The sequence below is a fragment of the Azolla caroliniana genome, unplaced genomic scaffold (genome assembly GCF_043228905.1).
Source record: "Azolla caroliniana isolate FFs.n. ecotype wild unplaced genomic scaffold, voAzoCaro1.0.p SCAF_16, whole genome shotgun sequence".
Taxonomy (NCBI): domain Eukaryota; kingdom Viridiplantae; phylum Streptophyta; class Polypodiopsida; order Salviniales; family Salviniaceae; genus Azolla; species Azolla caroliniana.
In genome coordinates this window covers 16,268,561-16,285,574 of record NW_028230451.1, presented here as the reverse complement: position 1 = coordinate 16,285,574, position 17,014 = coordinate 16,268,561, and the positions used below count along the sequence as shown (strand labels likewise).

Here is a 17,014-nt window from a genome sequence, read left to right as displayed (position 1 = left end):
TCTCTCCTGCAACAACGGATCCCTTCTGCAAGCATTGAGCACCCAGGAGAGGCTATACGGTCGCTCAACGTCCGTTTACTCGGCCCATTATTTCCTCGACTACACTCTTTACTTCCAGCTCTACTTCGTCATCTCCGCGGATGAGCTGTGCAGCAAGAGCAACGGCAGCACACCTTCCTACTACCTCTCCCTCGTCGCCTACAAAGCCTTCGGGAAGGCGTTTCAGGACACGAACAAAGGGAAAGTGGTGTGGACGGCCAACGTGGGCAGCCCTGTGGGCGAGAACGCCTGCCTCCACTTCTCTCCCAACGATACCAATCTCAGGCTCGTGGATTACGACAGGAACGCATCCATCGTGTGGCAGACGAATACGGTCGGTTATACGAATGCATCCCTCAGCATCACGTATGAGGGAAACCTGGTCCTTTTCATTAACGCCACAGATCCTAGCGACTCTACTACACTGAAACAGCACATATTGTGGCAATCTTTCGACCATCCCAGCGACACACTGATGGTGCTGCAAGCCCTTCGATCAGGGATGAATCTCACTGCCACCTCCACGAAAGAATCTACCAACAAAACGGCCATCTACACGCTAGCCATCGACAAGAACGGGACCCTAACACTCTATATCAAGATCCATTACAAAGCCTTCAGTAACAATACCTCTAATAGTACTACAGATTATGACGGATATGGGCATCCTTATCTGCTTTGGTCTGTCAATGGTACACAAGACGTGAATCGCTCCTATGATCATGCAGCAGTATTGTGTTGGTATCCGGATCACCGCAGCAGTCTCCAATTGGATATTGTTTCATCAGCAATGGACGGGTTAGTCTTACGAATTTTTAATGAATTCCCTCCGAATTCCACATAATATGTATAGTAGTTAGAAAATCTCATTGACATAAAGATTTTTTAATCAAACTCATACAGTTCCGATGTAATTTCAAACTACAATCAAATCTCGCCAGATGAGTGCAGTAAGCGAGCCAAACAATCACCCGAACAATCGACACAATCAATCATATTCGAGGATGTTGAGATTCCTGGTGACAGCTTCAACATAACATTTGCCACATTCCTCAGGCTTGAGAGTGATGGAGACCTTCACGCGTACACAATCAATGATACCAGATATCCCAACAGCACTGCGGTCTGGCAAGAATTCACCAGGCTCTCCAAGAGCAGCTCTATAAATCCGTGCCAATTGCCTCTCTTCTGCGGATTCTACGGTGTATGTGACGTAGAGAAGCAAAATTGCACACAGAATTGCGGTGGGTGGAATGAATTAGAGCTCCAGGATTCCAGCAAGGGCGCCAAATTAGGCTGCAAGTTCAAGGCGGGTTATGGAGAACCGTACCCTTCTTCTTGTGACGATGGATCTAATCAGCAAGGAAGTAACGATTTTTCAAGCATAGCAGGGGCCCGCTACTTCTCCAATAATTTTCTCACTCCCGACCACACCGGAATCAATGCTGAAGACTGCTGGGAAAATCATTGTAAGGACAACTGTGCTTGCATGGCCGCATTCTGGGAATCAAAATCAAATGGTTCTTGTTTCCTCATCCAGGGTCCCGTAGCTACCATCATATTCAACGCTTCTGCGACTAAGGAATGCACAGGATACTTGAAATTCTTGAAGGACCCAGTTGTCTCTTCACTCAGGACTCGTCTGTACATCGCAATTGGAGTATCAGTAGGTGTCTTTGTGCTTATCATCGCCGTATTGGTGGGTGCAGGATATGTGTGCAGAAGACGAAGATTAGAGGCCAGACAACTCGAAGATTACGAGATCGAAAAGGAGCTCCTCGGTGACTCACTTCTGGGCTCGAAGCCCCGACGATTCACATGGAAGGAGATGCACGAATACACATGTGGTTTCTCGGACCCCCTTGGGGGTGGTGGTTTTGGCAATGTCTTCCGAGGAGCTATGGAGGATGGCATGTCCATAGCCGTAAAGCAACTCATCGATGGAGGTCAACAGGGCAACAAAGAGTTCATAGCCGAGGTCTCAATTCTGGGCCGGACTCATCATCTTCAACTTGTTCGCTTGGTTGGTTTCTGCCTGGAAGGTGCCATCCACAAGCTCCTCGTGTATGAATACATGGAAAACGGTTCTTTGGATGCTTGGATCTTTAGTAAAACACCCAAATTTACTACAGAATCCCAGGAGATTAAGGCCCATAAGCAGAGACCGATCTTGTCCTGGGAGCGTAGGTTCGACATAGCCCTGGGTACTGCAAAAGGCTTGGCGTACTTGCACGAAGAATGTGAGGACAGAATCATACACATGGATCTCAAGCCCCAGAATATACTCTTAGGAGCTAATTTTTTCCCTAAGATATCGGATTTCGGGATGTCCCGGAGGGTGGTACGGGGCGAGCAGAGTGCAGTGGTGACCATGATGAGGGGAACCCCAGGGTACTTGGCGCCCGAGTGGCTAACAGAGGGGGCCATCACCGAGAAGTGTGATGTGTACAGCTACGGAATTATGTTGCTGGAGATTGTGAGCGGGAGTAGAGTGAAAGATTGGAGGGTATTGAAGAAGAAACTCGAAATGAGATCCAATCCTCGTGAGGGTGTGATGGAGCTGGTGGACGAGAGACTCATGAACTATGGCAGGGGTGCGAAGATATATGATGAGGAGCAAGCCTTGAGGATGGTGAAGGTAGCCATGTTGTGTGTGCAAACCGATCCTAAGAGGCGGCCGAGCATGAGTAGTGTGGTGCAGATGCTGGAAGGGAAAGTGGCAGTCATACCTCATGCTCCCATTGATGATTATCAAGAGATGGAGCTGTTTCCGAGTGAGAAGATAAAGAGGGATGGGCTAGAAGAGCTAGAGCTAGGGCATTACAAACATCAATGGTCCGTGGATGGAGAGTCTTGGAAGTACGGAAGCACCTCCACGATGTTGAGCAAGTCGAGGAAATCGTTTTTTAGTGGCAAGATACCGTATAAATATATGGAAATCTCCATGTCTGAGGAATACATGGACTCACTCGAGCTCGGAAATCATACATATAAAAAGAAATAAGTAGTAAAAATATGATTCTCATAAACCAGTCGACAAGACTAGTGATTATTTTCTCATGTGTAATAATAATTGTAAAAATCTTCTTGTTCCAATATCCATGGATTAAAAGTGCTCATTCAGTTTGCAGAACCTAAGAAACGTTGAATTGAATCTCTTTCCTCTATAAAAAGCATTTGCATACAAAATTATTTTGTGCCTTCCAATATAAGTGTATCTTGCACTTTGAATATCAACTTGTTTTGCGTCATTGAATATAAATAGGTGTACATCTTTGAGTTTTGAATGAATATCCAACAAGAACATAGAAAAGGAGACACAAATAATGAAATCCAATGAATGTTTAAAACAACCAAATTTTGAGCAATTGTAAATAAGCCAAAAGTCTAATTTGATATATTAAGTGTAGTAGATCCTCAATAAGATAGGTTTGCAATATGAGAGAAGCAAGAAAGCACTGTGCAAAAGGAAGAAGGGGTTGGTTCACCAATAGTAAACAAATGTTTATATTTAGGGTAGTAACAATGCCATCATCGCATAGTCCACAAAGATATGATACCTAAATTCCAACCAAGTATCATGAATTCAAAGATACCTTTGATAACAAAATGCTAGTATGGCATTCACGTTGTGGTTGTCCACTCGATCTACGCTAGTTCGAGTTACCAAATCGATCTAATATACCATGTAAAAAATTGGATATGATTCTATGCAACGGAAGAGATGTGTGTTGTATGTGTGTGTGTGTGTGTGTGTGAAGAGGAGAGGAGAGAAGAGAAGAGAGACACAAGATAGATAAAAAAAACATAAAGTACTCAAGAAGAAGGTGTATATTAACAAAGAGAATATGAGATACAAAAATGTAGCATTACAAGGAGCAACAATCAACATATATGAAGTAAGCGGAGGGTGCTTTATATAAGGTCACCCTCTCTCTTCATTAGCTCACTACAACAACCACTCTCTCTTGGGAATGTCAAGACTCATTACTCATGGGGAATAGGGAACTCATTAGTTATATCACACATAGTTAATGTGTAGAGAGTATTGGTGTGACTTTTGACCTTTGAGTGCTCATAGATTCTCGAAGGCTAGGTTGAGCTTGATTCACAACATCAACCTTCTACTACGTAGGTGGCACTTGCTGAATCATTTGCAAATGATTTCCTTCAAGTTTCACAGACACACCACACCAAGCAGCTTCCGTTAGGATCGAGCTCATGACTTCAGAATACTTCACGGCAACAGTCGACGCATATCATACCCCCCTAGAAGTTCACCCCCCCCCTCGAGATCAGCTACCTAGTATACTAGAAAGAACTCTTTGCCATTGTTGCCGCCTTTTAAAAATGTCGTCCTTACTTGGCGGGCACTCAACATCGTGTCTAGATGGTGACCGATCACAAGAAGCTCGTCAATTTCACCACTATTCACATTTTGAACCGGAGCCAAGCACAATGGTTCACCTTCCTAGCTGATTATGACTTTGAAATTGTTTTTCATCCTAATTCCCAACATGGTAAAGTTGATGCCCTATCTCGGCGTTTGGAATTCAAACTGTGACCAATGGATGCGACCTACAATCAACAATCAATTTGTCTCCGACGGCCATATCAGATTCAACTCTTTGCAACTTATATGAGCGCGGAGGAATCATTATGCAATGCAATGGACATAGATACTGCCACCAACAAATTTCCAAAAAGGCATTAAGGAGAATTGAGTCAACTCCGGTGCTTCAAACCATATGACGTCCCATCAAGAGTGGTTCCGAGACTTGCGAGAGCCGGATTGACCCAGTTATGTCGAGACCGAAGACTACACCACTCATCCGATTTGGCATGTCTAGAATGTCCCATTCGGGAAAGACGGCGAAGAAACTTGCATAAAAAATGTATTACATGTACCCACCATAACGAAGAATTTGGTCTCGGTCGGCCAAATTGTGGAGCAAGGGATGCAAGTTCGATTCAACAAAGGTGGTTGCTTCATCGAGAAGGAAGGTTGACTCATCGCTCCGGGTCGAAAAGAAGGTCGAATGTTTATCCTCGAGTCAAACGAGGTGAAATCGGTCATGTACGCAAAGGACCACAAACCGACACCGACATAGAGCTATGGCAGAAGCGGATTGGCCATATAAACCTTCAAAAGCTCAAGGCAATGCAATCTAAAGGAGTCGTCATCGGACTCCCGACCTTCAAAGAGCAGGAGATTGAAGGTGTATGTGCGGCGTGCCAATTCGGCAACCAACATCGACAGCCATTTCCGAAGGAGAGGAATGTGAGCAAAGGCATACTCGACGTAATTCATTTCGATGTATGGGGACTGGCCCAAATGATGACATTCGGAAGATGCAGAACTAATGTAACCTTCATCGACGACTTCTCAAGGCACACTTGGATCTACCCGATGCGATAAAAGAGCGAAGTGTTCAGACACTTCCAAACATTCAAGAGTGGAGTCAAAAAAGCCACGAGTCGACATGTACGATGCCTTCGATCGGATGGAGGCAAGGAATATTTCTCGGATGAGTTTACGGCGTATCTTCGAAAAGAAGTGATTCGGCGAGAGTTTTCGTGTCAACATATGCCACAACAAAATGGAGTAGCTAAACGCAAGAATCGACACATCCTTGAAGTGCCACAAGCTATGCTTAACGAAAAGCATATGCCGAAATCGTATTGGGCAGAAGCGGCTAACACGACCTTCTATCTCATGAATCGGTGTACGACATCCGGCGTGCATGAACTCACGACCCACGAGAAGTTCTATGGAAAGAAGTTGGATCTATCGCATGTTCGGATATTTGGCTCCATTGCGTACGTGCACATCCTTGACGAGAAGCGTCAAAAGCTCAATCCGAAGTCGGACAAATGTATCATCATAGGATACTCATTGGACCAACAGGGCTACAAATGCTATAACCCCTCAACTCAGAAGGTTCGAGTGAGTCGAGATGTAGTCTTCGACGAGTCCGCATCTTGGTACGCTCCAAAAACAACTACGACTACGATTCAGCTCGACCCGGAATCCACCGAAGAAGAGATAGAAGATGAAGATCGCATCAGGCGCATATTCGAAGAAAGTCCGATCACAACCCGACTGAGCGGACCACAAGAGCCTTCGAGTGATCAAAACACATCTCAACCAAGTCTGAAGCTAGACAAAGGGAAGGCTAAAATGCCGAAGTATGAAGACGTTCATTTTGATGGCAATGAATCGACTCATTCCCTCGATAGTGAGTTCGAAGGCCTTGACATCCAAACAAATGTAGTGAAGAAAGCCTTAGAATCCGCAAACGAGAAGCTCCCCCGATCCAGTCGTGAAAAGAACCTCGTAAGCCAATTCAGCTACGATGAGTACATGGCGTATCATTACGCCTTTATGATGAAGGTCGCAGTAGTACGAGAGCTGGAAACCTTTTCCAAAGCTGTGATGGATTGAAGTAATGAACGAGGAGATGTGTGCACTATGCAAGAACAATACATGGGATCTCGTTCCCCACTCACAGCACAGGAAGGTGATCGGATGCAAATGGATCTACAAAGTGAAGTATAATGCCAACGGCCCCGTCAATCGTTACAAAGCTCGACTCGTAGCGAAAGGATACGTGCAAACACATGGAGTCGACTACGAATAGACCTTTGCCCCGGTGGCAAAGATGGCGACTGTGCAGACCGTGATCGCACTTGCAGCGGCGAAAGGGTGGCACCTCCACCAAATGGGCATAAAGAACGTCTTTCTTCAAGGTGACTTGGAAGAGGAGGTGTACATGGTTCAACCACCCGGCTTCGAATCCAACATTCACCCGAAAGCCGTATGTGAATTGAAGAAGCTGCTCTATGGCCTCAAGCAAGCATCATGTGCTTGGCATTCGAAGATTACGCAATATCTTCATCAAATCGGCTTTTGAATGTCGAAATCCGACAAATCCCTCTACGTACGAAATGAGTCTAAATGCCTGATTGTCACCATCCTATATGTGGATGATCTGGTTATTGGAGGTGAGCATTTAGTCGACATCAACAAGGTGAAGTCCCTCCTCTCCAAGAAATTCGAGATGACGGATATGAAGGAGCTACACTACTTCCTAGGCATCGAGGTAATTCAGAATCCGGCCGGCATTATGATCTCACAACGACACTACATTGTGAACATGTTATACAAGTTTGGGATGACGGAGTGCAAATCAATCGCTACACCTCTCGATAGAAACCTCAAACTAGATGCTGACTCTGGCACGAACGAGTGCGAACTCAATATCGACAATTGATCGGGAGTGTCATCTATCTTATGATCACACGACCCGACCTCAGTTATCCAGTTGGACTCCTTAGCCAATTCATGCAAACTCCGCGAGATATTCATTTCGAATGCACTACACGAATGTTACGATATGTGAGTGGAACAATGGATTGCAGCATTCTCTACAAATCAGTCACACCAATACGACTCGAAGGATACACGGTGCGGATTGGGCAGGCTACAAAGCCGATCAACGATCGACCTCCGTATCCATCTTCTCCCTCAGTAGCGGAGCAATTTCGTGGGGTAGCAAGAAGCAACCTATCATCGCTCTTTCGAGTACGGAGGCGGAATACTGGGGCGCAACCGTAGTTGCATGTGAAGCGCTATCACTCAAGAGGATTTTGAAGGATCTCGGTGTTCCCATCAAAGATCTGACTCCCCTTTACTGCGACAACATGAGCAGTTTTTATCTGGCTCAGAACCCGGTGTTCCACGCACACACAAAGCTAATCGAAGTGCACTATCACTTCATTCAGGAGTGTGTTCAAGCCCGAGATGTCGACCTTCTACATATCAACACGAACCTTCAAACGACCGACATCTTCTCGAAAGCCCTAGGCTAGGAGCCGACAAGCTTCCACAATTCATGTCAGACCTTGGATTGACGATCCCTGACTTGCCTAGCTTGAGGGGTAGTACAAGAGAGAAGCGCATACCAACCGAACCGGGTACAAGCCGAAGCGGACAATCGAGATCGTCTGAACCGGATACCAGCGAAGCGGACATCAATCGAAAGGAACCGGCCCGAGTTCAGCTTGCGTGGGCGTGTTGAGAATCAAGCTCAACATAGATCAACATGTGGACACACCTTTTGAGAATCTGTGATTACTCAAAGGTGAAGAGTCACACCATTACTCGCTACACATTAACTATGTGTCATAGAATCATATTCTATGGCACATAACTAATGAGTTCCACATTCCCCATGACTTTAAGTCTTCACATTCCTCAAGGTTCTAGTGAGAGTGTGGATATTGTAGTGAGTAAATGAAGAGAGAGGGTGACCTTATATAAAGCACCCTCCTACTTTATACTAAGTCGGTTGTAACTCCTTACTATGCTACATTTTATAATTGTTATTGTACTTGTCCAAATATACATATTCTTCTTGAGTAATCTATTTTCCTCTCATCTAATATATCTTGTGTTCCTCTTCTCCTCTCTCTTTACTCTCACACATACACACATAACACACATCTCTTCCGCTACACAAGAATCATACCCGATTCTTTACAAATAGAGTAACAAGTGACATTGAATCTAGTAATAATCCCAAAAGAGAATGCAATATCTAAGGTATTGTCTTCATTAAATGTGAAAGCTATCTCTTATTGCAAAAGTCAATGATTGGGATAGGATAGTTCTTGTAAGGCATCTCGAAATTTTCCTTAAGTAAATGATTGGGATGGGATAGTTATTTTAAGGCATCTCGAATATTTCCCTAAGTCAATGATTGGGATAGGATAGTTCTTTTAAGGCATCTCGAATATTTCCCAAAGACAATGTTGGAATCGTATAGTTTTTTAAGCCAATCTCCTATTTCAAAATTCAATGTTATGAATATTGTAGTTTTGTAAGACTATGAAGCTTACAACACCTAACTCTTCAACAAACAACCAAATTAGAGAGAAAAAGAAGATAAAGAAGAGAGTATAATGGAAGCTTCATAGGGTCTTTTTGTCCCGGGGCCTATCTTCCTTTGAAATTCTTATCTTCCTTTCAAAAAGAATTTCAATACCAAAAAGCAAGTGGGTACAAAGATGTAGCATTATTCTTGGCTGCCATTTTGTCTTTGTCAACATTTTCAAACATGACATAAAGTAGAAGCAACATCTACTCCACCCTTTTATTTCAGGATAGTGGTAGAATAGTCTTAGAGTACTCAATAACATTCTCGAAAGTCAATGCTCATAAACAAAAGCAAACTGCAAGTTTGATTTAACGATGAACAAAATGTTGGCTTAATCTATTTCATCATCTTCTCTTAATTTAGTGAACGTAGAAGGAACAGCGACAAGAGAAGGAAAAGTCTTCCCTTGTATAACTTTCGTGTCCATGGACAGGTCGTCCATCCTCTTACATTGGAGTGCCATATCAACTCAAATTCGAGGGTTCTGTACATATAGAGACACACCACATGGGGGGCACGCATGCACATAGAAGGCAGACCGTTAAACATGTGTGTGATAAAAGCAGTAAGATGATGAAACGGCTGGATAATCATTCAATTCATGTCGTTTGGAGGGCATTCTCCTGGTGCTGCTGCTGCATCACGGCCACGTCTTTTCTTATATTATTAACGACCATAACAGCATCATCTATCCCTCACGTTGTTGCTACCGAGACCCACCAGTTCCCCTCTTCCAACGTCAACAACAGCCTCTTCTCCTACTCCGCCAATGATCTCGGCTACTTCTCACTCTATCAGAAATTATTCTCCACATCCACGATTTTCTCCTGCAACAACGGACCCCTTCTGGAAGCATTGAGTAGCCAGGAGAGGCTATACGGTCGCCCAACTGGCATTTATTCGGAACACCTTGATACCTCCAACTCTGTCTACTTTACGCTCCGGTTCGTCATCTCTGCGGACGAGCTCTGCAACAGGAGCACTGCCAGCACCCCTTCCTACTACCTCTCCCTCGTCGCCTTCAAAGCCTACGGGAAGGCGTCTCAGGACGCGAACAAAGGGAAAGTCGTGTGGACGGCCAATGCCGACAACCCTGTGGGCGAGAATTCCTGCCTCCATCTTAGTCCTGACGATAGCAATCTCAGGCTCGTGGATTACAACAGGAACCCGTTGGATAACGTGGTATGGCAGACAAATACGTTTGGTCATATCAATGCATCCTTGACCATTACCTATGAGGGAAACATGGTCCTCTTCACTAACGCTACACTCCCTACCGACTCTACACTGTTAAGATTACCTGTTTACACCACAAATGATAAAACATGAATTATGAGGATAAAGACAAAACATGAGTTACAAAAGACAATAAGAAAAAGACAAAACAACAGTTAGAAAGAAGTAACGGCTAGTTGTTACTTCTTTGTATATATATATGTATGAAGTATTGTTTAGAAGTGTGTGTGATACTACATCTAGAGTTTTCTGTAGGTTCTTACATTGTAATACACCTGTCTTAATATAATATCTTACCTTGTTCTACATTCTTTGAAAACTCTCTCTCGTTCTCTGTTGTCAATCCAGCCCATTATCTTTTGAACTTTTCTTACATGGTATCAGAGCTTAGTTGCATGATTTAAGTCTCATACTCCCCTATAACCAACAAAACTCACCACAGATTGTTTGAAATAAACAAATCTCAATACTATCACTATGGCAAGCTCAAGCAGAAAATATACCTTGGACAAATTAACGGAGAAAAACTACAAAACCTGGAAGACTCGAATGGAGCTGCTACTTGATGTTGAGGAGCTCCTCGGCAACACAACTGGCGCTAGTCCAGAACCTATAAAACGAGAGTCAGATGAATGGCATGAGTGGCGAAAGCTGGATAAAAGAGCTAGACTAGAGATAATGTTAAATGTAGATGAAAAGCAGTCAAAAATTATTCGAAAACTCACATCTGCAACTGCAATGTGGGCAAAACTGAAGGAACTATACGAACCTCAAGATGGTACAACTGAACTGCACACCTTAGCTACCCTGTTTAATATGTGTGTTTTATAGGAAGAAGAAGATGTTCCTACCTTCTTATCAACTTGGGAGGCAGCCATGGATGATGCAACTACCGCCGGCAACTGCATCTCAGAAGACATCAAGATTGGATTAGTGCTAAGCAAACTCCCCGAATCTTGGGGAACATTCATCACTATGCATAGTAGCACAACAACATTGTCTGAGCTATTTACTAAGATCCGTCATGAAGACATTCGACAACAAAAGAAGAATAATGCTCAACCGATTGAAATGGCAGTCTCCATCAATCGATTCCAAAGAGGTCATCCAGCAAACCAACAAAGGTACAGACCTGAAAAAGTAAGAAATAATGAATCTAATAATAACAAAACATGCATCAAGAGTGAAGCACAAAAATACTATGGGAACAACTCACGACAAAATGGAAGCTTTAGAATCATCTGTAGATATTGCAAGAAGGAAGGGCATACTGATCGAGTATGTCGCCTCAAGCAAGCAGAGAAGAACTCCAACCGACCCCAGGCACATAATGTGGTTATCCAAGAAGAAGATGATGGAAATCCAGAATACTCTTTTGAAGAAGCACCTGAACAAAATGGTGAGCCTGATAAAGAAGAGTAGATTCAAGCATATAATGCAAACACATTTGAAGAAAATGAAGATAATAGCACCTGGTTCTTGGATACCGGGGCTACTCACCATCTAACATATCGAAAAGACTGGTTGGACAACTATCAAGAGCTCCCAATACCATTGAAGGTCAACTTCAGAGAAAAAGGTCAAAAAGTGGCGTTTGGGAAAGGTAATATCAAATTAAGACTCATTAGTAATCATGTTGTACAAATTTCAGATATATGCTTTGTACTTGGAATTGCAAAACATCTATTATTTGTGGGACAAGCTACTGCAAAAGGAATGACAGTCAAATTCAACAAACAACAAGCTACCCTATACATCCAAGATGATCAACATGAGATAAAAATTGTATGTCCAAAACAAGGGCAACTATATCCTGTCAAGGCAAATCTTGGAGAAGCATTAGCTGCTAAAGTACATCAAGGAGGAGTAGACAATGTGTCTCCCACCTATCTATGGCATTGCCGGTTCGGTCATCTACATACACCAACACTCAAGTTGTGTCCAAATCAGAACCTAGTAAGAGGTTTACCTTCCACAATCTTTAAATCTATTGATATTTGCGAAGGATGCATGTATGGGAAAATGGCTCAAAAATCATTCCCACTAAGTAACTCAAAGACAGGAACTACTCCAACTTGTTCACATGGATGTATGTGGACCGATAACTCCCAACTCACTCTCCAGAGCAAGGTACTTTATAACATTTATTGATAACACTTCGTGATTTACAGTGGTTAACTTTCTTAAACAAAAGGGAAATGCATTCAAAGCATTTTGCACATATAAGAGCTTTGTTGAAAATCAAACACAACTTAAAGTAAATGTAATAAGAAGTGACAATGGTGGGGAGTTTGTTTCATAAGAATGGGAAGACTTTAACAAAAAAAATGGTATATTTCATCAAAAGTCAACTGTCTACACACCTCAACAAAATGGGATAGCCGAGAGAAAGAATCGCACCTTATTAAATGCTGCTAGGAGTATGTTGAAGACGAGTGGAATGGTCTCGAGATTCTGGGAAGAAGCAGTTGCCACAACTTGTTACCTACAAAACAGAACTCCTCACCAAGGTATAGAAGGACAAGTGCCATACACCATGTGGTGTGGGTACCCACTTGAGATATCACATCTTCGAGTATTTGGAGCAACTGCATTTGCATACATACAACCTGCCAAGAGGACAAAACTTGAGGATCAATGCATCAAAGGAAAATTTATTGGATATGGGGAGCCATCTGGAGTAAAAGCATACAGAATTTACCTTCCCGATATAGGTAAAATAATTTTTAGTCGTTCCGTGGAGTTTGATGAGAAAAGTCTTTTTTCTAGGTCATCATATGTAATGAAAGAAACTGGGAGTGAGCACCTTACCAAGGAAATCACAAAGTTAAGACTTCCTCAAGCAATAGCAATGGAATCTGAAAATGATGGGACGAACATCATCAACGCCGAACTACACAACAATCATGGTGCGCCAACAACTAAACAGATGAGAGAAACTCAACCAATTACCTCATTCTCATATCTTAACCACTCAAGATGAGGGGTTGGGAATCTCTGTTGCGAAGACCGCCACCAAGCCTATGATCACCAAATCAGCCACTCGAAGTCTCGAACCTGAGGATGTGCTCGTGCACCACCAACAACCCAACAACTCTTCCTGAACATCTGAATGTCGAAATTGTGAATCTGAACATACAAGTTCAGGTCATCTACAACCTTACACCTTAGAGTATCCTCAAAATCTCAAAATTGGTAGTCAATTTGTCTGCCAATCTAATGCTCAAAGCCCCGAAGGTGAACAAGTGTATGACCAAAGCCTCGGAAGAAACAATCAATCCACTGCCCAATATATTACTCGAAGCCTTGAACCTGAGCATATGAGTGGCAACCACATCCAACCCTGTGCATCCTCCATGACTGCAAGAAAACAAAGCTCCAGATTTGAGAATATGGATCTCGACCGCCTAAAAACCTGCAACCTCTCCAAAACAACCTTAAAAGACAAAGAAATTAGGGCTAAAAAGACTAAGGTAAGGTTACTTAGTGATATCCATGATGCAACTAAGCATGAGGTGCTTGAAAAGTCGACATGTCACTTCGTTACAGAGATGGAGTCCGACATATCCATCTTTGCAGCCATCATCGAAGGAGACAACTATGACACAGCTCCAATTCTCACCTTCAAGCAAGCATTAAAAAGTGAAGAAAAAGACAATTGGGTTGCGGCAATTAAATCTGAATTCTCAGCACTCCAAAAGAATCACACATGGACATTAGTACCGCGGCCTTGTCACTCCAATGTCATCACTTGTAAGTGGTTTTTTACAAAGGAATATGATGCCCTAGGTACGCCCGTGAGGTTCAAAGCGAGATTAGTAGCTCGAGGATTCTCACAAATACCAGGTGTGTACTACCATGAAACTTTTTCGCCCACTCTAAAGATCACTGCACTTCGATTGATTCTTGTAATTACGACATATTTAAATCTTGAACTTCATCATGTTGATGTTGAAACAACGTTTTTACATGGTGATTTAGAAGAAGATATATATGTGGAACAACCCCAAATGTTAGATAATAATATAGACCCTAATTATGTTGTAAACTTAACAAACCTTTATATGGCCTAAAACAATCCCCTAGACAATGGTATGCCAAGTTTCGTAGGTTCCTCTTATCAATCAAATTTCAATAACTTCAATCGGAACCTAATATATATATAAGGAAAACAAAAACAGAATTCTTACTCTTGGGAGTCTTTGTGGATGATTTACCTATTGCTGGAACATTGGACGACTTGGTAATGGAATTTATTGCAGAGTTATGACAACAATTCCCTATCAAACATCTTGGGCCACTAGAACATTTTCTTGGGATTCATGTAAAAAGGAATCGAACTCTAGGTACACTCTCCCTATGACAAGAAAACTTTGTTGAAAATGTACTAACCAAGTTTGATGTGTTTGAGTGTTCTCCAATCTCCACTCCCCTCACAGTACCATGCAAATTATCATCTGAAGATTCACCACATACAACTGAAGAAACTTACTTTATGAAGAATATCCCGTATCGCCAAGTGTTGGGGAGCATTCGATACCTCGTCAACTGCACTCGACCCGACTTATCTTTTGCCACTGGATACCTATCAAGATTCATGGAGAATCCAGGAGTTAACCATTGGAAAGCACTTAAAAGAGTATTACGGTATCTGAAGTACACAAGGGATATGACACTTACACATCATACTCTAACGCCCAACATTCAGATATCCAAGGTTGGCTATCAACACCACTACATGGTTGGACGGATGCAGATTGGGGGGGGGGGGGGGGGGGGGGGCAAGGATACCTCTCGATCCACCTCTAGCTATGTATTCCTATTTGCAGGTAGTGCCATTTCATGGCGAACAAAGAAACAAGCTACTGTCGCCCTCTCTTCCACTGAAGCAGAATATATAGCAGCTACTCTCACTATTAAGGAAGGATTATGGTTGAAGTCCATCATTGATGAACTTGCCATCCTCAAAATTTCTGAATTCAAGTTATGGTGTGACAACCAATCCTGCATCAAAATCACTAAGGACCCCAAGATCACAGAGCAAAACAAGCATATCCGCGCACGACATCACTTCATCTCAAAACTTCTTGAAGAATCTAACCTCTCGATTGGACATACTTCAACACAAACTATGTGGGTTGATTTTCTAACCAAGCCAGTACCCAACACAAAACATTGGAGTTGCTGCCAGCATATTGGATTAAGTATTCATCCAAATAGATGAGTTGGAGGTGTCACAGCTATGGGGGGGTGTTAAGATTATCTGTTTACACCACAAATGATAAAACATGAGTTATGAGGATAAAGACAAAACATGAGTTACAAAAGACAATAAGAAAAAGACAAAACAACAGTTACAAAGAAGTAACGACTAGTTGTTACTTCTTTGTATATATATATGTATGAAGTATTGTTTAGAAGTGTGTGTGATAATACATCTAGAGTTTTCTGTAGGTTCTTACATTGTCATACACCTGTCTTAATATAATATCTTACCTTGTTCTACATTCTTCGAAAACTCTCTCTCGTTCTCTGTTGTCAATCCAGCTCATTATCTTCTGAACTTTTCTTAGATACACTCCAACAGCAGATACTGTGGCAATCTTACGACCATCCCACCAACACACTCATGGTCTTGCAAGCTCTTGGATCCGGGTTGAACCTCACTTCCACGAGCAAAACAGCCAACTACACGCTAGCCATCGAGAACGGGACCCTTACACTCTACATCAAGTTTCAAGATTCCAGCGGATATGGATATCCTTATTTCTTCTGGCCTCTTGATGGTACACAACAAAGGAGTCGCTCGTATGATCATGCACCAGTAGTATTGTGTTGCGATGGGAACAACTACAACAGTTTCCACTTGGATATTGTTCCATTGGCAATAACTGGGTTAGTATTAGTAATTTGTAATGGATTCCCTCCACATTTCATATTAGTATTAGTTCGAAAATCTCATTGATATATAGATGTGAACATGTTTAATCAAATTTATATACAGTTCAGACGTAATTTCAAAATACAACCAAATCTCGCCAGATGCTTGCAGTAGGCGACCTAACCAATCCATACCAATCATATTCGAGAATGCTGGTTGTAAGAAAGCAAGCAATAACACAAGAGATAGGAAGAAGATAACAGGGAGAGAGAGAGAGAGATCAAGAACCAACAATTGTATTTCTCACATCATATGACTTATGGTTACAATGTGTATATAAAAGAGAAAGGGTAGTTACAAAACGTTTTTATAAATGAGGGTATTTTAGGAATATTTATTTATTACTTTATTTATCATAATATGTTTTATTTTTTACTCCTAATATTATACTTTATTTTATATTCTAACACCCCCCCCATAAAATAAAGTGTTTATTTTTCTATATTGATCTTACTAATACTAAGACCAATTTTATTACAACAATTCCAATGTTTTTGTTGTCGTACTGGCTTCGTCAAAAAATCCGCCCACATTGTTGTAGTAGATGTATAATGTAAAGACATTTCTTTTGCTTCTACCAACTCTCGAATAAAATGGTGTCTTGCTCTTATATGTTTATTTTAATCTATGATCGTTGGATTAATAGCTAGCTTAATGCATGATTGATTGTCGCAAAACACTTTGACTTCATTAAGCTTTATGATGTCGAGCTCTTCAATGATCGTCTTTATCCACAATCCTTCTTTTGCTGTTAATGCTGCCGCAACATATTCCGCTTCGATGCTAGAAAGAGCCACGAATACTTGACGTTTGGTTCTCGATGCAATTGCCCCATCGGCAAATGTGAAAACCATACCAG

The 17,014-nt window shown here is 42.2% G+C and overlaps 1 protein-coding gene and 1 long non-coding RNA gene across 4 annotated transcripts; one reads left to right on the top strand and one right to left on the bottom strand.

Moving 5' to 3' along the window:
* The first annotated feature begins 383 nt into the window (after nucleotides 1-383).
* On the top strand, nucleotides 384-16,310 carry LOC147854081 (G-type lectin S-receptor-like serine/threonine-protein kinase SD2-5). Of its 2 annotated transcripts, none has more exons than XM_087331857.1 (2): nucleotides 384-837; nucleotides 943-3,200. In XM_087331857.1, exons 1-2 carry the CDS (start codon nucleotides 515-517, stop codon nucleotides 3,041-3,043), a joined length of 2,424 nt encoding a protein of 807 aa, XP_087187983.1. In that variant the 5' UTR covers nucleotides 384-514; the 3' UTR covers nucleotides 3,044-3,200. The 2 variants fall into 2 exon arrangements, 1 of the variants encoding a protein (XP_087187983.1); XR_015531146.1 differs by lacking the exon at nucleotides 943-3,200 and adding an exon at nucleotides 16,219-16,310 and having other exon boundaries at nucleotides 748-837.
* On the bottom strand, nucleotides 10,688-11,824 carry LOC147854082 (uncharacterized). 2 transcript variants are annotated; one of them, XR_015531186.1, is made up of 5 exons: nucleotides 11,715-11,824; nucleotides 11,486-11,601; nucleotides 11,228-11,346; nucleotides 11,066-11,116; nucleotides 10,688-10,824 (listed from the first exon to the last, which is right to left on the bottom strand). It is a non-coding gene; the product is annotated as an uncharacterized LOC147854082 (long non-coding RNA). The 2 variants fall into 2 exon arrangements; XR_015531185.1 differs by having other exon boundaries at nucleotides 11,066-11,122; nucleotides 11,715-11,823.
* Nucleotides 16,311-17,014: the final 704 nt, after the last annotated feature.